The following is a 24,986-nucleotide window of genomic DNA, read 5'->3' on the forward strand; positions in this document are numbered from 1 at the left end:
GAAAACTCTCCTGAGTTTCTCTGATACACCGGCTACATAGGGGATGACAATGTTGTTGCGTCTGTCCTTCTTATCCTCCCTCGCTGGTGCCATAGTCAGTAGCATAAACTCAGCCACTTATAACATTGCTAAACACCTTGCTACCATCCTTGCTCCTCTCGTGGGGAACACCCCACACCACATCAAGAACTCCACCGACTTCACCGACAAGGTCCAGAAACTTACCCTGGATCCAGATGAAACCACGGTGTCCTTTGATGTAGTCTCTCTCTTCACTTGCATACCCACCACGGAGGCCGTGGAGACGGTCAGAAAACGACTACAAGAAGACAGCTCCTTGGAGGACAGGACCAACTTCACACCCGATCAGATCTGCACACTGTTAGACCTCTGCCTCACCACTACATATTTCAAGTACAACGAAGGCTTTTACAGACAAAAACATGGCTGTGCCATGGGCTCCCCCGTGTCACCTATTGTAGCCAACCTTTGCATGGAGGAAGTGGAAAGAAAGGCTCTTGGCTCTTTCAAAGGAAGAGTACCCAGCCACTGGTACAGATATGTAGACGACACCTGGGTCAAAATCAAGACACAAGAAGTGGAATCCTTCACTGCGCACATTAATGCTGTGGATAAAAACATCAAGTTCACCAGGGAAGACACAAAGGATAACTGTTTGCCTTTCCTGGACTGCGCTGTGCACATTGAAGAGAACGGCAAACTCAACATCGAAGTTTACCGGAAGCCCACACACACGGACCAGTACATCCTCCTTGACTCCCATCACCCTCTGGAACACAAACTTGGAGTAATCAGGACCCTACACCACCGGGCAGAACATGTTCCCTCTAAGCCTGAAGGGAAAAAGAAGGAACACACACATGTAAAGGAAGCACTCAAAACGTGCGGCTATCCTAAATGGGCGTTCTTAAAGTCAGCAAAGAGGCACAGAAAAGAAGACCAGACACCAGCGAGGGAGGATAAGAAGGACAGACGCAACAACATTGTCATCCCCTATGTAGCCGGTGTATCAGAGAAACTCAGGAGAGTTTTCTCCAAGCATGACATCCCAGTGTATTTCAGACCCAGCAACACGCTCAGACAGAAACTGGTTCACCCGAAAGACAAAACGCCAAAACACAAACTTAACAATGTGGTGTATGCTGTACAGTGCAGCGAGGAATGCTCAGACCTCTACATTGGAGAGACCAAACAGCCACTTCACAAGCGCATGGCACAACACAGAAGAGCCACCTCCACAGGACAAGACTCAGCAGTCCATCTGCATCTTAAGGATAAAGGACACTCTTTCGAGGATGCCAATGTTCACATTTTGGACAGAGAGGACAGATGGTTTGAAAGAGGAGTGAAAGAAGCCATCTATGTCCACTGTGAGCGACCATCTTTGAACAGAGGCGGTGGTTTACGACACCAACTCTCTGCCATCTATAATCCAGTTTTGAGATCCCTCCCCAGACGCCTTAACGCCCACTCACATCCTGGGCCGTCTGACCTCAGGAATTCGCATGATAAGGTGGGGCCAGGTTTCACAATGAACACACCCGAAACTCTGGCTGATTGGGACCCACGCCCAGTTTCCCACCTTGGCTCAGGCGATTAGAGGATCATCAGGGGGTCCTTTTGTCCCTCTGTGGGGGGTCACTCCCACTAGGTTTATATCTGGGACGCTCCACCATTTGACCTTAGAACTGAAGAAGCTTCTCGGATGAGAGGTGAAACGTCTTCAAGCAACTTAAAGAAGTCCAGACGCTTTTCTTTGCAAGCTCCTTTGGTTCAAAATAAACTTTAACCTATTTGACTGCATTTTGTGTTTGTGTGAAACTGCACTTCTGCTGGACCCTGATTCCTTCTTGGACTTGTTCCCCACATCTTCTGGACGTGGTGAACTCTCTGTTGTCCTGTCTAACCTCACACAGAAAATCATCTTCTTTGGACACTGGTGTTTCTTTTGAACTTTTGATTTGTACTGGCTAACCGGTGTATTTTTTCTTTTCTTTCCTGTTTTTTTTTTTGTTTGTTTTTCTTTTTCTTCTGTGCTTGAATGTTATTATTTTTTAATCTTATGTCCTTTGTCTGGTGTGATTTTATGTAACTTCGAACTTACAATCTTATAAATAAACATAACAAAAACTGTGTACTGTAAACCCTATTTATTTGTATTTTTCATTTTTTCCAATATTTGTATATTTGATATTTTAATTGAGACTGTTCATAATGCCTCAGAACTATGCACCTCATCCCCCCCTTTTCTTTTTCCACATGTCTGCACTGGATAGGAGCTGCTCTGAATCTCATTATACATGTATATAGTGACACTAAAAGGTATTCTATTCTATTCTATTCTATTCTATTCTATTCTATTCTATTCTATTCTATTCTATTCTACTGCTTTACTCTGAATTAAATGTGTTTGTGTGTGATCTGAAAACAATCACATTCAGTTTGTTTGTTTGTTTTAAATTGACACTTTACACAGCATCCCGACTTGTTTTGTGGCATTGGGGTTGTAATTCTGAGACTTTAGTTTATGAAGATTAATATGATCAATGTGTCTGTGAAAGGAAGGAACATACAATTTTAACTTTGTTGTTTAAAATTTTATTATTTAAAAGCTATCAGAGTTTATTTGAAGGTAAACCAGTGTCATAATTTCTTCCACCAGTGAGCACGAGGAAACACATCAAATTTATAGTCCCATTATTCCAGGCATAATCCTGACAGTACACAGCAGTATAACTGGCTGCCTTACAAGTAACCCTGTTAGCTTTTGCTACAACAACACATGTAGTTTCTGTATGAAATAAAATACTACATGTCACAAACAGATTTGCTTCACTCGACCTTAGACGAGGCTCCTTCCTCACCGTTCTTCAGTGTGAAGACAATCAGTATTTCTGAGCGCTGATGTACAAGATATGCTCGACACCCAGCTCAGGAAATGAGCAGGCTGTTTCCCAAAGCGTACGACAAGAGTCGAAGGCTTAACCTGATCTTTATTATAGGAATAAATCACACTTTGTCAGGTGAGAGTGTTTCCTCTTAGTGAGTAAAACTGTTCCCAATGTGCGCATAAACATGTAAAAATGTTAAGTTTAAATGAAACAAATAAATACAAAACAGTTATGGAAACACAACATTTTATGAATGTCTTTGCTCTTATTTTCTTGACAATTCAGAGCATTTAATACTCTCTGATGATGACCTTCAGGGCATAATTATGTTTCATTTACACACATAATTATGTATAATTATGTTGGGCTTGAATCTTATAAACAGAAAAATAGCAGTTACCATGAATTACAGCCCATAAATGAGGTCAGCTTACATATACTTCACATACCTTCACTGGATGCTTATTATTTACCACGTTTCAATGAATGAATGAACCAGCATCGTGTTTTGCCCGCAGTGTGGCTCTATCTACCAGCGATAAATGCACAGTCATTTTCTATTTCTCATGGATTCTCTTTGAGCCTCACGCTGCTCCACTGAAACTCCATTTGCAGTGATAGTTGTGTCAGAAAAAAAAAAAACTTGGCACTTGAAATCTGATCTTTCAAGAGCTTACAATAGATCTCATAAAGCAGGGCATGTCACGGGACGCTGATGATTGAAAAAGAAAATAAAGGCGATTCCTCAGGGTTGAAGTCCCGTCAGTGAGTGGGAATTGCTAAGTTATAATCTTTTATGCCACTGATATGCAGATCCATGCTACAATTTGACACAAAACTTTGACTTAGTGAGGAGGAACGCCACTTTCCAGAACACTGTGCAAAATTTAATATTCTGCAATATGTTCCCACCGAGGTACATCCAATCAAAGAAAATGTGAGATTTCTAAAGTGCAAATTACGCTCAGTGCCTCGTTCTAGCACGCCATCCTGAAATAACCTTAGGGTGTGCAACCAACCAATGACTTGTGGTCAAAATAGGCCCCGGGGAACACTGATGGATCCACAGATCGCAGCATTGCACCATATCCCACCTGTCTGTCAAAGTTGCTTAGACAAAGGAAATGAATACAGAGGGAAAAAGATATGACAGCATGGAAGGCAGGGAGATTGAGAAGATGTGTTATCTGTGTTTGTTTTCGCTAAAGGAAACACAATAACAGCTCAGGGGGCTGCTGCTGTGGGTTTTTAAGCAGCTGCCTGAATCAAAGGGGAGATGGTGCTGTGTGATAATAAATTTATCCACGGGCTAAATTTAATTTCTTTCGAAAGAAAAGAAAGAAAAGCACATTATTCCAGTTTTCTGTTTGTGTGACCAGCACCAAGTTATTGGAAGATCTGGGAGTAATGGTGGCACACAGTAACACTCTGATCGCTCTGAAGTCCTCCTTTAATTGGTGTTGACAGAATCCGAGTCTTAGATATTTTTATTCCTTTTCGGTGCAGACAGGCTCAAACTGTCAAAATCTACTTTGCACATCAAAAATAAAGCGACTGCAGGTTTGACAGAGATAATCCCACTGTCTTGTTCTTGTTTTTGTTTTTTTAAGATGGACAGATCTCTATTTGCAATCAAGATCAAGCAAAGAGAGAGCGTTACCTTAAATGCATATATACCTGATATTTACAGCTAACCAGTACATGGTTCAATTTAAAAGATATCCATCAGTCAGTGATGCACGGTCTAAACACCAGAGTCTTTTCTGCGACACGTCTTGGTAAGAAACGAGCAGTTTGATTCAAACTAAGAAGCAAACTTAAGGTCGTTCAGATCCGTGTGCTGTACTCACTCTCCGGGCTCTGTGACACATGGTTGTCCTCCGACTGAGATCTGTGACCCTTGTGTGGGCAGAAAGGGATGTAACGAGCCCAAGATTGAGATTGGAGGTGAGAAGTTATGCCAAACGGAAGATCATACACCTCATCAGTTTCCAAACTGCTGCTAGAGTCTTGAAGATACACGTTTTCCCAGGCTAAGAGGCCACGTTCACGTTTAGTCCCTGAATGGTATGAAGAAGGCTGTTAGTTGAATATGCCGCACCTTTCTTTATATGTACACATATACAGTGTAAAACAAGATTAGTCACTGTTGACATGTCAGCTAACTGCTCCTAGATGTGCATGACTTTAAGCCGGGGTGACATACTGCATATAGTGTGTTTGAAGAAGATACGTTTGACTCCATTATTTCCCAAAGCCACAACATATTGATCTGCATGTTTGAGTTGGTACAGATTTTATGCCCTTCTTAATACAACCTCCCCATTTATCCAGGCTTCAGACCAGCACTGGGGGCAGATTATTTGTGACCTCCTCAGGCTGGGAGAACACCAGGGAGCCACACTCCAATGTATATACTATTAGCTGTCGGTAAATTTGTTAATTTCTTCTGTGAGGTTGGCCATTTAACATGAGTGCCTATGAGGATTGACTCCCTTTTAAAGGGACTGCGGTCTTTTGCATTTCTTGGTTAGCTTTATTTATTAGTAATTCTACCATTTTGAATTAACACCACACAGGAAGTCTGTCATTTTTAATTGATTTTGGTGATTTTTGTATTATTCAGTCGTTGTACTTTTTCAAACTCCTCCTAGGGTTGTAATTGTATCAATTTCATATTTGGTTTGTCTAAACAACAGAGCTGCGAAATGTTATATTGCAAACTTTTTGAGTCTTTGTTGAAGGCGGTATCTGTGGCACTGTGGTGAATTTCGAACACTTGCCATGGAATTTTAATTTGCTGCCATTCACTTATAGATTATTCAATCTGACCCAGACTTCTTTCTGATATTTCCATATAAACGAAGATATTTTTATAGAAATATTTAATGGTAGTCATAGTGCCCCCTTGTGGCAACAAGAAATGCCATGAGTTTTGTCCATAACATTTTGAAATTATGGCAATTATGAGATAGAGGTCTCAGAAACTCATGTAGCAAATATGATACAAATGGCATTAGGCTATAAGGTTAAGCAGTTAGTGGTACTACAATTTGAAAACTGAGTTTTCATCAAAGGATGTGACATTGGTGCCATGTTGAATTCTGATTTTTGGCAATGAAACAGGAAATTGCTGTATATCTCAAGTACACATTGTCCGGTCAGCCCCAGACTTCACATGCTTGATAAGAGTCAGAGTCTGGAGACTCTTGAGGTCACACTTATGGCAACAGGAAATCAACAGTAGGTGATAATCATCATCCCACGTACATGAAACTTTTATTGGTGGTTCCATGCATGATATACAGCAGTGTGTCTTATAATTAGTGGTTATTCTCCATCACCACCTAGTGGGCGTGGTGGGTGGGTGGGGGTGTGGGTTCAGTAGCCAATTTAAGCAACAACCAATTAGCATCCCAGGCTTAAAACATCCACATAACCACATGAAACTCCTCATCTAAAGCACGCCTGAGCTGTAGCATGGCTCGACAGCAGCACCCCTGAGCATGCACTGAGACGCACTGATTGCAGCTTTAACTGTATTTATTACCTGCATTTACCAAGAAGTCCCATTGAGATACCTCTGTTTTACAAGTGAGACCATACACGCATACACGCATGCTGAGGAGGCAACATGCACAAAAGCAGGGCCATACGACTAGTATACTTCAATGATATGCTGGTATAAATATGTATCTTAAATACATCTGTGCCATTTGTTATAAAAAGTCTGTATTATTCAAGAGAAGCCATCCATTACAGCTTACCAGGAATTGTGTTATCTAAGAAGAAGCCAAGGAAGCCTCCTACAAACATATGAGTAGTCAACAATATTTGCAACACTTGATCCACCTCCTTGACACCTGAGACAAAAAAGTATCACAAAAGATTTTGGATGATTTGCTTTTTATTTAACATTAAAAACTATTTATAGTGATATTTTCAATGGTGATTTTACCTGTGTCAAGAAAAGTGTGATTCTTCATGATCCAATTTGGAATAACAAGTGCAGAAAACATGGAGAAACCAAATATAAAGATATTCCGAGAAGAATTCATATCTGTGGACTGCCATGTAAGATGTGTCAGCAAAACACAGATAGTAGCAAAAATGTAAATGATTAAAAAAAAAAGGATTTAGCACGGTTGTTTACCTGCAGATTAGAAATTCCAGCAGCTCCTATGACTCCAAACATGATCATGAACATCCCTCCAATCACAGGTGTAGGGATGGTTGTGAAGATTGCTCCAATTTTTCCCAGGATCCCCATCAAAATCATGACGAATCCACTCAGAAGAATCACTGTTCGACTGCCCACCTGTTGCCAAATGAAACATCATGCGGTTCATATGTTTTGCCCGGGTAATCAGGACCCACAGCCTCACTCATAAATTAGGTTTGCAGTCTTGATCCTTGTGTTGAAAGATAATTAAGCTCCGGAGTGGAACATTTTATGCAATTCATATTCACAGTATCTTACTCTGGTGATGCCGAGGGCTGCCACATTCTCGCTAAACGAAGTAGTGCCATTGCCTGTGCCAAACGCCCCTGCCAACAGTGACCCGACTCCCTCGACACCGATGCCACGATTGATGGCGTGCTTGGGGGGAGGCGGTGCTCCTGACAGCCTGGCACATGCATGGTAGTCACCCACAGACTCTGCCATGGAGCATATTATTCCAGCAATAATGCCAACCACACCTGCCAGGCTAGCAGTTGGCAACCCCCATTTACCTGAATAGGTAGGTCAACAGTTAGGCTTGTCACTGCTGAATACGTCTTTTGGCATTGTTTTAATTCCCTGTGGACTCACCAGGATAAGTAAATGTGAACCAAGAAGCCTCACTCACGACATTTCCCTTCACATCTGTGCGAGCCAGGTAGCCGTATTCATCTGGATCAGATGGCAGAACATCATAGATGGTGAGGAGGTAGCAGACTAACCATGAGACTGCAATGCCCAGGAGAATCTAATCAACATCTAAAGTTAGTATTAGAGCCAGTATGTTTTTGCTACATCAAATATGAAGTCGAATTTTAAGAGAACATACTGGCATTATCTGAAAGAGAAAGAACTTTGAGACGTGCAGTTTCTTGATCTTGTTGTATGCAGGAACAGGGATTGGTATGCGGCGGAGGTATTGAGAGAAAAGGATGATCAGCACTGTGGTCCTGTGCATAGAAAAGAATAAGCAAAAGGTGATGAATGCAAACAAAAACTCAAAAAACATCAACACAAACTGCTGAATTTAACTAATTTAATTGCATGTAAAATTCCCATGTCATTTTGTTACAAGTTGCACAAGTACAAGTTGTTACATTTTATGGAATATAGTTGAATTAAATTATTTGATTGTTTGATACCAAACACATTTTCCTTAAAGATTTTTGTATTTTATTAAATAAATCTTTGATTTTTTAAAAAATATTTCAGTGCATTTTACTCAAAATTATGACTTTATATTTATTGTGTCATTGGAAACCCATATGGAAAAGATATATATAAATCTTATAAAGTTTCTGTCTTGTGTGAAACTTGTATGAAAAGCATACAAGAGTGAAAACAGATATAAGATCCCTTGAAAAATTATATAAATGAAACTTGTATGTTTTGAAAACTTACTAAAACAATATATGAAAGTGACCACTTTCATGAGTAAATCATATAAGCCTTATATGATTCACTATATGAAGTAGGCCACATCTGCTGCAAGTCTTTTATAAGTTTTTTCTATTTCTTTTCCATATGGGAAGATACTGGTGATACCGCTGTAGACACCATGTTTAAATCACTAGCTTTTGGCTGTATGCTAAACCACGACAAGGCAGAATTTACATCCTGATGTAAGTCTAGACTGTGACCTTGTGGGATGAAAATCTTCAACCCCATACTGATGCTTCAGAGTGGTTACATACATAGCAGAAATGCCCCAGTGGCTGCCTGCCTTCACTCCAGCTGAGTCGTACAGCGACAGGCCTATGAGTGACACGGTTGGAGCAATGGTTAAGGGGCCAATGAAGCGCATGAGGAAGCCGATGAGGCCAGAGAAACCAACCAAGACCTGGAGGAGAGAGGCCACCATAATAGAGCCCTGCAGCTGTGGACGGGAACATAGTGTTCAAGAACATCAGTATCAATGTCACCGTGTTTTCTTTGGCTGAGTGCTAGACTTAAACAATGAGTACAACTCGTTACTTCCTGGAGTGCAAACCACATGTGTTCACTGAATAAATCATGAGCTCTGCAGAAGTGCTGTTATTTTTTTGTTAGCGTGCTTTTAAGCAAAGATTTGGATGCGCAGAATTTGCGTTGGCTCACTGTTCTCATGCGGGTCTGCCACACTTCTATGAAGACAGGTGAGGAGGTATTGACCAGGCTGGCATTCTTGGTCCAAGCTGGGCATTCCCAGTCTGGCATGGACAACAAGGCCATGGCTGGGGTCACCAAGGCAAATGTACCTCCCTGTAGGATGGGAAGCCTAGAAGTGTGACATAAACAGTAATAACTTTCAGATAAACAGACAATCAGTTAGACCCATAGTTAGCACATGGTACGCTAACAAAAGAAGACAGTAGGTCGTTAAGCACAAGCTAGCAGATTCAATTTTCTTTTTAGTAAGCTTGTTTGTTTTTTTAGCCTAAATTATGCAATACTTTGCACAAAAAAGTCACTGTACGTCTTGCTAACAGCCCATAGCTTTGTGCCCTATAGTGCTGACATGGTTGCATGTCCAGAAAGACAAAATTAATAATATTTATCATAATAGCAAGCTAACATTTACTAAGATGCTAAGATTTACTACAAGCACCAATTGATGCCTGTTTTTTTCTTTTTGTTGTTATTTAATAATCTTTCTAATTCAGCTACCTTTCAAACTTAACATGTATTTGTGTCATAAGTACATTTTTTTTTTATTAATTCCTGTCATAAAAATGTGATTGGAATTTAGTAAAAGAAACAAAGTATCTATGCAGTGTTGGGCAAGTTACTTTGAAAAAGTAATTAATTATAGTTAGTAGTTACTTCTTCAAAAAAGTAACTGAGTTACAACATTCTAAAAGTAATTGATTACTTGAAAAGTAACTATTGCGTTACTTTAAAAAAACGTTTAACCCTCTGGGGTCCAGGGTATAATTGGCCATTTTTAACTACTTTTGATTTTCCCTCCACATTTTATCTTTAAAAACTATTTACTTTGCCTTGTTTGGTATCATCCTTTTCAGCACAACCTCACGTGTCTGAATTTACAGTCAGGTTTTCATTTTGACAGACTGTATTAACATAATTGATCTAAAATCAGACAAAAAACATAAAATCAGAGTAGAAAAAGTTCTATTTTTTACTGTAACAACCACAAACATGTTTATTGAATCATATTTCATAACTTTAAATGTAAATATAAATTGTCAATTTTAAAATCATATGCACAAGTTTTGCAAACAACAAAGTTATTTGCATCCATTTACCTTTTACCTTTTTTAAAATAACCATTTCAAACTATTTACAGAACAATCAGCTGTTCTTCAATAAGATGCCACACAAATTATTTGTGCCACTCCAAATATTTCTGTCCACTATAAAGGAGAACATCACAGCCTGATACCTGCAGGTCTGACAGCAGCAGGTGTATCACTCCTGTTTCTACCTGGAGACAGCAGTCGCCTCATTGTTCTGACACACAACACAAAACTATCCACAACACTACACATATTACGTTATTCCCATCCCTGTATCTATGTAAATATTAGGATTTTACTGAATTTTTGAACATGGTCTTGCTCATCCACGGCAGCAACATCTTGTGCAGACAGAGTTGTATTAACTATTAAGTCAATATCAGACCATCCCTAAAGGATACAAAGCAGCAATAACCCAGCAGCAGCACTATTACCTGACACCGAAGATGACCTGCAGAATCGTGCACAGGCCAGAGACGAAGAAAATGTTGTTAATGAGCTGACTCTGGGTCAGGCTGTCATGCTGCAGACATAGGCCCTCTGAGAGGATGAGAGGGATGGAGATTATCCCACCAAATGCTGTCAGGTAATGCTGTAGAAGAGACAAACAGTGATGATGATGACAAAACGATGGCAGTGATTACACTGTTACCAACATTAGTGAAACAGAGAGAGCAGAAGGCCTATAAGGCATCCGTGTCACTTATGGTATGGGGTCATTTTCTGTATTTGTACACAAACAAAAAGGGGTTGCTTTTAGACTCCTTAACTGCTGTTGTGATGTTTACAGTTGGATCTCTGTCCACCACTACACTTTCAAAAGTAAGTGGACAACCTAATGTAATAAGAAATACAAGGATTGTGTTTAATACTTGAAAATCACTTGCAGTTACTGACTGCCTGAAGTCTAGAACCCATGGACATCATCAAAAGCAAAAATGTCCTCCCCTGAGACACTGTGCCACAGAAAAAATATCGAATTTCTTTACCTTTTATGTCATTATTTGTTTACTCTGTGAAGTACTCGCCAATCAGTTTGGCAGTATTTGTTTGAATCTGAGCAGAGAGTACAGCCCTGTACACTTTACAATGCATCCTCCTGTTTCTATGAGCAGTCACATCATCAATAAACACCACTGGCAGCCACTCATGCACGTGCCTTAACATCAGTTCCACCATACTTCACAGATGATGTGATATGAGCTGTTCGTCTCGTTCTTCATATGTTTCCCAGAACTGTTCAGTCTCTGTTAGATGTTTAAGTCTAATCTGTCTGCACCTTTTTGCATTTGCATTCATGAAGAAGTCTCACAGAGGTAAACCTACCTCCTTGAGAGTGTTCTTAAAGTTCTTTTTCTTAGCCATGGAAAAAAGTCTGGTATCGTGCACTTTAGTTGTCACCTGTGGTCTTTCAGGAATTTTGATGTTGTTGAGTTGACCTGTGCATTGATTCCTTTTAAGATTGTTATGACCATTCCTACTGTTTTTGCTTTCTCTGGTTTATTTTGAATTTTCATCCCAATTATAGAATTTTTTATTTGCAGAAACATGTCTTTGGATCTCATTTGAGAGGGAAATCCAAATCTAAATTCAGCCCTTAAACTGCTTGCTAAGTGGGTGTCCAGTTACTTTTGACCCTCTGAAAATAGGGGGCTTTGTCATTGTTCAAAAACTTTTGGATCTGATTATACATGACTGATAAATGGATGAAAAAGACACCAATACACTAATCACATCAAAGATTAAACACACCTGAATAGCCAAGAAAATGCACAGGTACCAAGGTGGAACATCAGTCACACAATAGGTCGGTTTATTTCTGTCTCCATCTGTTTCAGACGTTTTACACGCCTTTCCTTTGAGGTGATCATTAACTCGCTCATCCATCTGTAATATCATAGAAAAAAAATCAATCAAAAAATCAATACAAAAGAATCAGTATGCCAAAATAAAAGGAGATGAAAAATCATTATCTCGGGACTAGTTCACTTCCAGTTTATATAAAAACAGGGAACAAAAATTTTACTGAGGACAAACAGTGCTTTAAGAAATTTATTATTATAATTGTTGTTTCTGTAACGGTTAATCCACCAGCATGTGCAAGCTCTATAACTGAAATAATAGTTTTGATTGTAAAATACAATTATAGCTATCCATGAATTTTGAAATTTACACTTTTATAAATAAAAACCCCAATAAAACAGTAAATCACATGATCATTTTTAACTAGGATGCTAAATATATGAAAAAATTAAATTATTTTAGTTTTCAAACAAAGTTTTTTGACAGATGCTAGAATGTGTGAATTCTCGTTTTTATGACAGGTGGTCCAATAAAATTTTTAAGCACTGTACTAGTGTAATGACCTGCCTTCAGCTGCTTTTTGTGACTTGCAAATATTCATTATTTAACACTGAATCATTGAATAATTTGAGGTTTTATGTGCACGTTCAGGCAGAGAGTAGATGCAATGGAATGCACAGACATCATAAAGCATTTTATTTCTTTATTGGACTTGTATGTTTAAAAGAAAATACCATATTGTGTATATGTGCTCTAAACTGCAGCAAGCACTAGTAGGTTGCAAAACTTTCAAAACTTTCTCACCCTTTACTCCCACTGGATCACTTAGAACAGAGTTAAGTGCAGCTCTTATTGCAGTTAAAGGCAATCTGAACGTTTCCAGGTGCCTATTGATGCTGACCTTATTTAGAAAGAATGCTCAAAGAAGCAAACAATGGTATCTTTTACAAAAACACGTTATTGTACTCACATCAAACGCAAGATTGTCGAGTCCACTGCTGTCCACCCCAGAAGCCATTGAAATTTCAAAATGAAGTAGATTTTCTAACAAGAGATGAACCAAACTGTATGTACAACAAGGTACTAACAAGCAGTTGTTACTTGTTAAGGAGCCAAAGGTGGACAGGACGTTGTAAAGGTGTCTTACTGGCAGTGTCTGCCTTTCAGAGTATCACATTTATAGCTAGTACTGTTATGGTCATCCCAGGACTAAGTTCAGCTCCGGGCACCCGTGTTAATTATTTTTTAACCATGTGGACTTCCTAGCGCTAAAGGTAAGTTAGGAGAACAAGGTAAATAAATGACACTGACTATTGCATTTGTTCATATATTATCCAGTTTCTGTGAGTTAAAAATTATGCACTTTTGCTTTCAAGGTCTGATGTGACCCCCCCTTTTCGCTCCTGGACATCAGCTAATGGGAATACTTGCCCAATCGTCTAATTTGGATTGAATTTTCTAAAAGAATAAAACACTGATTCATTAAGCCTCATTCTTCTTATTCTATCTGTGGTAGAACAGCCAGTGTGCTTAAGGTCACTGTTTTTCTTTATGCACCACATTCATCTTCAAAGAATTCAGAATTTCTTGCTCTATCAATGATTACAACCTATCCCAGCTCGATGCAGGAAAACAGACACACTATTATGCTCCCTCCACCGTGCTTTACCCTCGGATAGAAGATGCTGCAGTGCCAGTGTTTTCGTTTTCCATCTCCTCACTGCAAAAAGGTCCTCGGGTCAAATCCACTGGGCGATTGTGGAATTTGCATGGTCTCCCCTTGTCTGCATGGTTTGACACCTGGCACTCTGGCTTACATACCAAGCATGTTATGTTAATTTGTTAATTGTCTGTCTCTCTGTGTTGGTCCTGCGACTTGCCCAGGATGTCCCTTAGCTCTTGCCCTATGACAGTGAGGATGTTGTGACACTGAATTGGATAAATGGAAAAAATTAAGTGAATGGATTTTATTTACATAGATAATCTTTAATTGCATTCATGGCTCGTGTTCAAATATGATGATTTAATGCAAAAAGCATAAAAATTAAAAAGGTTGACTTCCAGGAACCTAACTTACTCTAAATAATCGTAAAGTCCAGTAAAAGCTGTGATAAGTTGACAGAGAGTATATATCAGCAATAGTGATAAAATGTTGTATGATTAAGGATGGTGCATGATTGGGGATATACTTCCCAGCAAGGAGAAAGAGATGTGAGAGAAATGTGGCCATGCAGAGCTGTATGTCCTGCTGTATTCTTGCTGTATGTCAGCAAGAATGCCGGAAAACTAATAAACTAAAAATCTTGAAACTTGGTGGAGAGGTGGTGTGATGGTTCAGAGATGAAAGCGTCCAAATACATAACACCAGAGGCAGATAAAAAGATTGAAAACACTGAGTCTAGGCTTGGGGTCTCATGCCTTAAGCAAAATATACAAGGGAAAAGGTAAGAGGCAAGGTCCAAAAATCCCAAAGCACACATGAAACTTTTAAGAGACAAAGTATGAATTAAAGTAAAGGATATTCTAAAGTCATACACAAGGAAATCTACAAAAGAACATCAGAAAATAAATGTATAAATATAAATGTAAATGGGAGGTTCAGCAGTGAGTACGAGCATAAAATAAATCTGGCAAATGTGAATATGAGTGGGTGCATGAACTCACCAATCATTTTGTATTTCCTTCTGATATCTGTACCTGAGCTGAGGTGACGCAAAAATTTCCCCGTTGTGGGATCAATAAAGTCTTATCTTATCTTATCTTCTTAACAATAAAACCACTTGTGGGTGGTAGCAATCCTTTGCAGGTTTTAGGGTGGGGCCTAATCATTGCTGTAAGTGGGTGTGTTTGTTTGACAGTAATGTTCAATTCAATTCAATTCAATTTTATTTATATAGCGCCAAATCACACCCGATGTAATGTTTCCCAGAGCAACATTAACAAGATGACACTGTTCCCATCACCTTTCTGAGGGTTTAACGCTGAGATCAGAGTACACCGAGGTAAATGATTGTCCGATTAAACTCATGACGAAGAAAACTCACGGGAAACTTTAAAAAAATGAATATGTCATAGACAGGATATTTGGGCGAGGACTGCGCGGCTTTAGTGTCTCGGTGGGTCTGATGTTTAAAAAATTGTTTTCTTTCTTCTTTGATTTGCTGATTTCATGTTGAACTCATAGATAACACTGACAGATTCTATTTGATGGCTTATAGTTTCCATGTGAGACTTCTATTACAGACTATTACAGGTTACAAAATTGTTAGATAAAAAGATTCATGCCAGCAAGCACTCTTTCTTTTTCCACAAAGCAGTGAGGAGAATGTGAGTGTTGATTAATGCGCTGAGCCAGGTATGGCAATATATTTTGGCAATATATGTCACAGTCATCAGATGAAAACAGACTCCAGTGTCCAGTTAGGTAACAGAAAGAGGGTCAATTGCAGTGCTGTGCTTTGTCTCTACAGCAGCAACATTTAGGTGTTTGATATGAGATCATAGCAACCCAGACTCACCTACGTTCCAAAGCTAAAGTCAGTGTAATCCATGAGTTCACACAGTTGTCTCACCTATTCTGATTGAGCTGAAGCAATTACACTAGCAGAAACAGAACTACGGGATAATAAAACCAGATCCACCCCAAAGTCAAGAGAAATCCTTTTACTGGGTGTAGATATTTAGTTAGCAGCGCCACAAGCAAGCTCTTTGCACTTTGAGATAATTCTAATATCTGTGTCTGTGCTCGCAATGTGAGCTCCGCGAGCACACTTAGAAAGTCATTTATATTCTAAATTACTCTTTGCAGAACACCATGCTTTAACGTCACTGGCTGCGATACGGCAAATTATTAACACCCTGCAACATTTTCATATGCAGTGCCTCTTTATCATTTTGTATCATTACCAGACAGATAAATTTTTTATATTCTGAGATTAGAAAAACATTTCAGTCCATTTGTGTGGATAGAGCAAGTAAAATATGATCTCTTTGATCATTAAAACACTGAAGTATTTTCTGTAATGTGTTTTGTTGCAAGTATTTACAGTGGGGGAAATTTAATCCCCTGCTGAATTTTTAAGTTTGTTCGCTTGTGATGGTGCTTTCATTTTAATGGATGCAGACAGAATATAAACCAAAAATCCAGAGAAAAAACATTACAGAAAAAGTTATGAATTGATTTGCAGAATTTGCTAGAACTCTGGATGCCACACATTGGTTGTATGCCCATTAAAATCAGTCATCCAGTCATTTACAGATAATCCTAATCTCCGTACACAGAATCAGTTTCTTCCATTCCAACCTCTCCACTACAATGTGCAAAACCAAAGAGCTATCAATTATTTGGCCATGGAAGAAATATCAAATGACCATCACTTGCTCTTGGTCTGAAGATCTTGCTTCATGGGGGTGAGGATGAACATGAGAGAGATGGACGATCAGCCCAAAACTTGTTAACGATGTGAAGGCAGTTTGGATCAGAGTCACCAAGAAAACCTTTGTTAACTAACTACATTGTAATGGACTGAAATATTGCTGGTCTTTGTGCTCAAGAAGACACGAATGTACACCTGTTTTATGAATGATTCAGAGAAGGCTTGGGAGCCGGTGCTGCGTTCAGATGAAACCAAAATCGAGCTCTTTAGTATCGACTTGACCCGCTGTGCTTGGAAGAAGAGAATCAATCAATCAATCAATCAATCAATCAATCAATCAATCAAAACTTTATTCGCCACATGCAGGTTGCCCTGCAGTAAAATGGGACCCCCCCCCCGATCTTACACACACAACACAGACATCACATGGGGATACAAGTCGGAGATCGGTAGAGTTACAGAAAAACACTGAAATGTACACTACAATGGGAAAGTACAAGAGGAAAAAAAGAGACCTCTACTCATGCTGTGCTTCCATGGTAGGACAGCATGAGAACAGGAAACAAAAAAATGCTGAGAATGACCTAAAGAACATCTCTCCACAGTAAAGCAGGAGGCTGTTTTCTCCTGTGGGTACAGGACGCCTTCACTGCATTGAGCAGCCATGTAACACAACATCTTGGATGAGAACCTCCTTCTCTCATCCAGAACACTGAAGACGGGTTGTGGACTAGTCTTCCAGCATCACAGTGACCCAAAGCATGTAACAAAGGCAACAAAGAAGTGACTAAAGAAGAAGCACATTAGACTCTTGGAGTGGCTTAGCCAGGCTCCAGACCTCCATCCTAGAAAATCTGTGGACTGAGTTGAAGCTTCAAATACCAAGGATTTAGGGTGTTTCGGTAAAGAGTAAATTATTTCCCCCACTGTAGTTACAACAAAACACTTGCAACAAGATGATGACCAGACACACATCATCCTGTGCTGAATGACGTTTCCCTGTTTAAAACGTGACAGCTGCAGTGATGCATCTACGTTACGTTCAGTCATCGGTTAGCAGTAATGTGACTGAGACTCGTGTTCACATTCATGCATGCAAATCTGCTCTCAGACTCATGATGGCATGTTCTGGAAGGAAAAGGCTGGATGCAGAAATGTAAACACATGGCATAGAAACAGCAAAGGAAATGCAGCTAGTGGACTTCAGGGCACACACAACAAATGCTTCATGTCATATTTATTGATGCAGCAACTACAGACTCTCAATGAGCCCGAGGGAGCACATAAAGAATGTGCGTTCTCTTTGAAACCCTCTGCAGCGGTGTATGTCACCACGGCTGCATTGTATATAATCAGGCTCATTTTCATTGTATCTTTTTTCTTTTTAATTTCATAACTTGCCAAAAATACTTTTAGACAACATCTAAACAACTTAGACTATAAAGTAAACATGTGAAACAGGTGAAAATGATTTTTCAATGTCCACGTTTATAGTGAGTAGGGAAGACGGCTAAAGCAGATGACAGCTATCATAAAGTTCACTTTATTGTTTTAATCCCCTGCTATCATTCTCATGCATCTTTGTAGCTGTGATAGTGAGCAGTGAGTCATTCATGTCTTCCTCAGACGGGCCGGTAGACACTGACCGAGGACGTGCGAGTTATACGTCAAACATGCTGCGTTTCTACCTGAATAAAATCAGATAATCAGATTAATGGCTGCCTTTCTCATACATCGTACAGCTTGAAATCACAGACCTTTTCAGAGTAAACAAGTGACAGGATCACTCTGTTCAAAAGTGAGTTTAGGGAAAGAAAAGGAAAAATACAACAAATTACCAAACTACCAGTGTGAGTGGCCTTGCTATGAGGCAGACTTAATGATTAAAAAACATTTTAAACACAGACCTTGTAGTGAAAAATAATTGGGGTTTTATATACGCAAGCATATTTACAGTTTTTGTTTATTAAATAACATAAATAACAATAAAACGCATACATAACACAGAATTATTGGTGTAAGTGTACAGTCACAAGTCAGCTTGTTTTCATAATACCTTCCGAAAGGCTCTTTCTCAGCAAGTGATGCACTTTCATGAGAAATTTTAAAGTAAGTTTTCCTTATTCAAAAGATGAAAAAGAGAGCAACCCTCTTCACCTATTCTCCTTGTCTGTGGTTAACTTATCCAATAAACTCAATGCATCTGGGCATGTAGACATGGTCAGAGGGACACACTGAAGTTTAAACTGAGCATCGTAATCGGGAACAAAGGCGATTTATGTGACTTTGTACGTGGCATGGTTGACTTTGATGGGCTGGTTGGAGTATTTTAGAAATTACTGGTCTACTGGGATTTTCAGCACAGAGAATGATCCGTAAAATATAGAAAATACCCAGTAAGTGTTAGTTCTCTGCGTGAAAATGCCTCTTTGATGCCAGAATTACAGGAGAATAACCAGATTGCTTTGAGCTGATAAGAAGGCAACAGTAACTCAAATACGACCATGGCTCAGGGGGTTGGGAAGCGCATCTGTAACTGGAAGGTCGCCGGTTCGGTCCCCGGGCTCTCTGTCCTGGTCGTTGTGTCCTTGGGCAACACACTTTACCCTACTGGTGATGGCCAGAGGGGCCGATGGTGCGATATGGGAGCCTTGCTTCTGTCAGTCTGCCCTAGGGCATCTGTGGCTACAACCGTAGCTTGCCTCCACCAGTGTGTGAATGAATAGTGGCATTGTAAAGCGCCATATAAATCCAATCCACTATTATTATTATTATTATTATTATTATTAAATTACAACACATCAGCAGAACACCATGTCGGGTACTACTCCTGTCAGCTAAGAAAGGGACTGAGGCTCCAGTTTGCACAGGCTCGCCAAAACGGGACACCAGAAGGTTGGAAAAATGTTGCCTGTTTGGATGAATCTCAGTTTCTGCTGTGACATTTGGATGGCAGGGTCGGGTCAGAATTTGGTGTAAACACCATGAAAGCATGGATCCATCCTGCCTTGTATCAATGTATCAGTGGTTCAGACTCCTGTGGGGAAATGGTGTGGGAAATATTTTCTTGGCACACTTTTGGGCTCCTTAGTACCAACTGAGCATCGTTTAAAATCCACAGCCTATTTGAGTGTTATTGCTGACCATGCCCATCCCTTTATGATCGCAGTGTGCCTGTGTTTTGATGGTTGGTTCTAGCAGGATAACACACCATTTTATGAGGGTCAGATCATCTCAAACTGCTTTCTTGAACATGACAATCAGGTCGCTGTATATTCAAATGACCCACAGTCACCAGATCTCAATCCGATAGAGCACCACTGGGGTGCAGTGGAACAGGATGTTTTCATCATCCGACAACAGCTGACAAATCTACATAAACTGTGCGATGCTGTCATGTCAACATGGACCAAAATCTCTGAGGAATGTTTCCAGCACCTTGTTGAATCTGTGCCACGAATAATTAAAGCAAAGACAATCTCTGATTACTCTCTTTTCCACAGTTGGGCATTTTTGTAAGAGAACACTACTAGAAATTCATCAGCAACTAAACAGAATAACAAAGAGGCATTATCACATGTGTGCTTTGAATATTTAGTGATCAGCTTACACAACAAACATTATGTGCTGTTTGCTCCCACATCAAATATGCAGCAGATCTCCAGATGAAGCGTGTTCAGTGTTAATAGGTCAGAGATGGCAAATAATAATCGCAAGATGATTTTGTTTTGATTTGCACACATAGATAAAATAGACAGATAGTAAGTATTATTTATTGTTTTATTGTCCCGCAGAGCACACCGGTGTGATGCAATTGGTGTAATGCAATCTCCTATTTGAATCTAGCACAAAGGTTACCTTTCAAACCAAAAGGCCTCACCGTGAATGCAATCAAGAAGTTACCCCTAGGCTCTGTCTGAGGCCAGTATAACACACTGAAGCTTTACACTTATTGACAAGCTTTAAACCTTTGAACCTGAGGCAGAATTTAGATAAAATAATCCAATTTCTTATTCACCGCTGTCTCGGTCCTGACTCAGACCACTCAGTGTTGTCACTCCTGTGAAGAATGCAAAACATTAGTGTCAATTCAAGTAAATGGTTGAAGGTCACAGCAGTAAAGATGCTTTAGGGGAGAATCAGCCAATTTTAATATCACTTCAGTCGAGATTTTAAAGCAGTGAATCGCTTTTCCCTAACATGTTTTTATACTCAAAAGTTACTGCTTTACTGCACAGAAAAGGATTGCATAACTTAGTTATTGACATGTTTTACAACCTCTGCAGTGAGCTTAAGGAGATAAAGCCTTCCCTGTAGGTATTTTGTAAGCAGTTCTCAGGTGCTTAATCCGCGTTACAGTCATAATCATGCAAAATGCAATATAATACTCCCCAGTCTGGACACTGTGTCCAAAACAAAACAAAACCACTGTGTAACCATTGTGTAAATTGTAGTTCTACAGTACACTGTGTCTTATCTGCCTTTCCTCAGCTGCAAGTAGTAGGGACAAAAATCAATGACATGGAAAAGCTAGTTTGTATTTTGTGTTTTTATTTTAAAAAGTCTCTCAAAGTCAAAAAGACACAAGCATTCCTGTGCAGGAACTTTAGTGAAGCTATAAAATGTGATTTTTTCATGTATTGCCAAGCTAACACCATTCCCATTTTCTTTTATTTAAAAAAAAGAAGAAAAAGAAGAAAAAAAAGAAGTGTTTTCAGCTTTTATTTGCTTCTCCTATGAAGAACAAACGGACTTAGACTGTGAAGCTGTCGTCCCTCTTGTGAGCTCTTTCATGTGCCATATTGACGTGGTATTATGAGACAACAAAGGCAGAAACTACAGCAAGCCAGCAAGAAAAAGCAGCGACGAGAGAAAACGAGGGGGAAATAATGGAAAAACTTGAGTGCTCTTTTAAATCTCTCTTAGGAAGAAAATGTGGTCTGATAAAATACAAACACATGCATCGATGCTACACTGCCTCAGCGTCAGCTTGGACTTACGCTTTAATCACTATTTTGATGGAACATTTGTCTGTGTCTCTTCATCACAGTTATTGATTTGATTTATGTGATAGCCACATTAACATAAAAAAATCAATACTCATTATTTAAACCCAGGAGAGGAGAACATATGCAGCAGGACCACATTAAATGTTCATTCACTGCAGAGGTTCAGTCCAAAAGGTTGTAATTCTGCTGAGATGTGTAGCAGTCAACATTTGTTATGTTTTAGGGGTAAATAAATATATATGGCGAGTAATAGTGGACATAAATTGTCTGAGCAGAGTGATGCAAAAGTGTTTTTGACAAATTTCACAGAAGCTAAAACTAGATTATGCAGTTTCTGGGGAAGTGGCAGAGGGGTTGTTACTACTGTTGTTTGTTATTTCAAAATTGAATCGATCAGCTGAAAGACCTCAGGAAATATAGCAGTCATCTGAATGCTTAATCAGCATTGACATTAATGAAAAATTTAGCAAACAAAAACATATACTGGGATTGTTTACTTTTCAACACTCTCGCCAAATACAGTGGGGCAAAAAAGTATTTAGTCAGCCACCGATTGTGCAAGTTCCCCCACTTAAAATGATGACAGAGGTCAGTAATTTGCACCAGAGGTACACTTCAACTGTGAGAGACAGAATGTGAAAAAAAAAAAAATCCATGAATCCACATGGTAGGATTTGTAAAGAATTTATTCGTAAATCAGGGTGGAAAATAAGTATTTGGTCAATAACAAAAATACAACTCAATACTTTGTAACATAACCTTTGTTGGCAATAACAGAGGTCAAACGTTTACTATAGGTCTTTACCAGGTTTGCACACACAGTAGCTGGTATTTTTGCCCATTCCTCCATGCAGATCTTCTCGAGAGCAGTGATGTTTTGGGGCTGTCGCCGAGCAACACGGACTTTCAACTCCCACCACAGATTTTCTATGGGGTTGAGGTCTGGAGACTGGCTAGGCCACTCCAGGACTTTCAAATGCTTCTTACGGAGCCACTCCTTTGTTGCCCGGGCGGTGTGTTTTGGATCATTGTCATGTTGGAAGACCCAGCCTCGTTTCATCTTCAAAGTTCTCACTGATGGAAGGAGGTTTTGGCTCAAAATCTCACGATACATGGCCCCATTCATTCTGTCCTTAACACGGATCAGTCGTCCTGTCCCCTTGGCAGAAAAACAGCCCCATAGCATGATGTTTCCACCCCCATGCTTCACAGTAGGTATGGTGTTCTTGGGATGCAACTCAGTATTCTTCTTCCTCCAAACACGACGAGTTGAGTTTATACCAAAAAGTTCTACTTTGGTTTCATCTGACCACATGACATTCTCCCAATCCTCTGCTGTATCATCCATGTGCTCTCTGGCAAACTTCAGACGGGCCTGGACATGCACTGGCTTCAGCAGCGGAACACGTCTGGCACTGCGGGATTAGATTCCCTGCCGTTGTAGTGTGTTACTGATGGTGACCTTTGTTACTTTGGTCCCAGCTCTCTGCAGGTCATTCACCAGGTCCCCCCGTGTGGTTCTGGGATCTTTGCTCACCGTTCTCATGATCATTTTGACCCCACGGGATGAGATCTTGCGTGGAGCCCCAGATCGAGGGAGATTATCAGTGGTCTTGTATGTCTTCCATTTTCTGATGATTGCTCCCACAGTTGATTTTTTCACACCAAGCTGCTTGCCTATTGTAGATTCACTCTTCCCAGTCTGGTGCAGGTCTACAATACTTTTCCTGGTGTCCTTCGAAAGCTCTTTGGTCTTGGCCATGGCGGAGTTTGGAGTCAGACTGTTTGAGGCTGTGGACAGGTGTCTTTTATACAGATGATGAGTTCAAACAGGTGCCATTCATACAGGTAACGAGTGGGGGACAGAAAAGCTTCTTACAGAAGACGTTACAGGTCTGTGAGAGCCAGAGATTTTCCTTGTTTGAGGTGACCAAATACTTATTTTCCACCCTGATTTATGAATAAATTCTTTACAAATCCTACCATGTGAATTCATGGATTTTTTTTTCACATTCTGTCTCTCACAGTTGAAGTGTACCTCTGGTGCAAATTACTGACCTCTGTCATCATTTTAAGTGGGGGAACTTGCACAATCGGTGGCTGACTAAATACTTTTTTGCCCCACTGTACATGTCTCTATTAGAGACTGCCGAAAAACAACACTAGATGATTTAAAATAAAATTAAAACAAGAATCAAGGACAAATATTCAACCTTGTTGCACAGTAATTAAAACTAGAGAGAGGTCAAACTCTTTTATACCATCCTTTTCTTTCAGTATAAACTGACTGGATTGAATATTAAACTCATTAGTTGAACTGGACTTTGCATGGATCTTGGCTTGATTTGGTTAGTTTATTGGCCTTTTTTCCCGCTACAATTGCAGCACCATAAGTTCTCAATAGAGTTCTTTTTATTTTGCTGCCAGACTTGAGTGCCATGCTGTCAGCAGCAGGGTCCACATAAAAACTTTCATTAGCTCTTGCAACCAACTCGACAGTCTGCTCAAGCCTTCCTTGTACAGTTTGAGATATTTTGCTCTCTTAGCTGAGTGTAGCGATGATGCTATCTCCTCAATAACTATACTTCATTAGCACATTTTGGCAAACAGCTATGTAACCACATTAAAATGAGCCGGTCCTGTGCTACCATAATAAGTACTCTTAATGTTATTCAGCAGGAAACGCACAAGCATTTTGGATGAATGAGTTTTCACTGGAGGTGGGTTATGCAGTCAAAATGATGATATGGATGTATAACAGTGCTATAATGCAAACACACAGTGTCCTCACCGTGTAGTGTAAAGGCTCAGTGACCTTTATTCTTGAAAACCCTGAAAATCCCATATTCACTTTATTCATATTTATTCTCGTTTAAGTAGCACTTGGTATTCTTTTCTCCTTGAAGACTTCGTTAGAATCTTCACCTTTACTAAAATAAAATTTTAAAAAAAACCCTAAAACCATCTGCATTAATAAAAAATGACTCATGGGTGGTGTCAGAAGAGCTCAGTCACAGTACCCAGTTCTACAAGTCTGCAGCTCACAGTCAGACAAACACTGAAAGAGTGCCTTCAGGTTCAGTGGGGCATTCAGCCCCATTCATTCTCTGTCGTTGGCCTCAGGTTATCTCTCTGATATTTAATTAAGGAGCTGAATTCTGTTATGAAAATGTTGCTGAAGCTGAACAATAAGTGAGGTACATCCAGTAAAGTATTATCATATTATATTATAAAATTAAGCCTTCACCTGCATGGCTGCTAATTAGGATAATCTAGATCCTGAATTAAACAATTAATCAGAGCTAAATCCTCTTTATAGGCCATTTTATCCTTGCAAAAGCCTTTTGGACCCCATTGAGTGCTGTATTGAGAAAGCACCCTGATGCCACAATGAAGGTGCTAATAGCATTACAGATCTGGATAAAGGG

The 24,986-nt window shown here is 39.7% G+C and overlaps 1 protein-coding gene across 1 annotated transcript; it reads right to left on the reverse strand.

Moving 5' to 3' along the window:
• Nucleotides 1-2,539: 2,539 nt before the first annotated feature.
• Nucleotides 2,540-13,311, reverse strand: LOC146557538 (solute carrier family 23 member 1-like). The gene is made up of 12 exons (XM_085247577.1): nucleotides 13,144-13,311; nucleotides 12,123-12,257; nucleotides 10,805-10,962; nucleotides 9,232-9,391; nucleotides 8,829-9,010; nucleotides 7,964-8,084; nucleotides 7,726-7,882; nucleotides 7,393-7,646; nucleotides 7,066-7,230; nucleotides 6,871-6,979; nucleotides 6,680-6,775; nucleotides 2,540-4,972 (listed from the first exon to the last, which is right to left on the reverse strand). Exons 1-12 carry the CDS (start codon nucleotides 13,189-13,191, stop codon nucleotides 4,740-4,742), a joined length of 1,818 nt encoding a protein of 605 aa, XP_085103703.1. The 5' UTR covers nucleotides 13,192-13,311; the 3' UTR covers nucleotides 2,540-4,739.
• Between the last annotated feature and the right edge of the window lie 11,675 nt (nucleotides 13,312-24,986).

The sequence above is a fragment of the Mchenga conophoros genome, linkage group LG15 (genome assembly GCF_057382185.1).
Source record: "Mchenga conophoros isolate Kocher_MC1m ecotype Shallow Benthic linkage group LG15, M_conophoros_male_GT1.1, whole genome shotgun sequence".
Taxonomy (NCBI): domain Eukaryota; kingdom Metazoa; phylum Chordata; class Actinopteri; order Cichliformes; family Cichlidae; genus Mchenga; species Mchenga conophoros.

Excerpts from the sequence above, each read along its gene's own strand:
- LOC146557538 (XM_085247577.1), bottom strand. The coding sequence starts at position 13,191 with ATGGCTTCTGGGGTGGACAGCAGTGGACTCGACAATCTTGCGTTTGAT. Across the intron at positions 7,883-7,963 it reads TTCTCTTTCAGATAATGCCA|ATTCTCCTGGGCATTGCAGT; the intron begins GTATGTTCTCTT and ends GATGTTGATTAG. Across the intron at positions 4,973-6,679 it reads CTTAGATAACACAATTCCTG|GGACTAAACGTGAACGTGGC; the intron begins GTAAGCTGTAAT and ends CATACCATTCAG.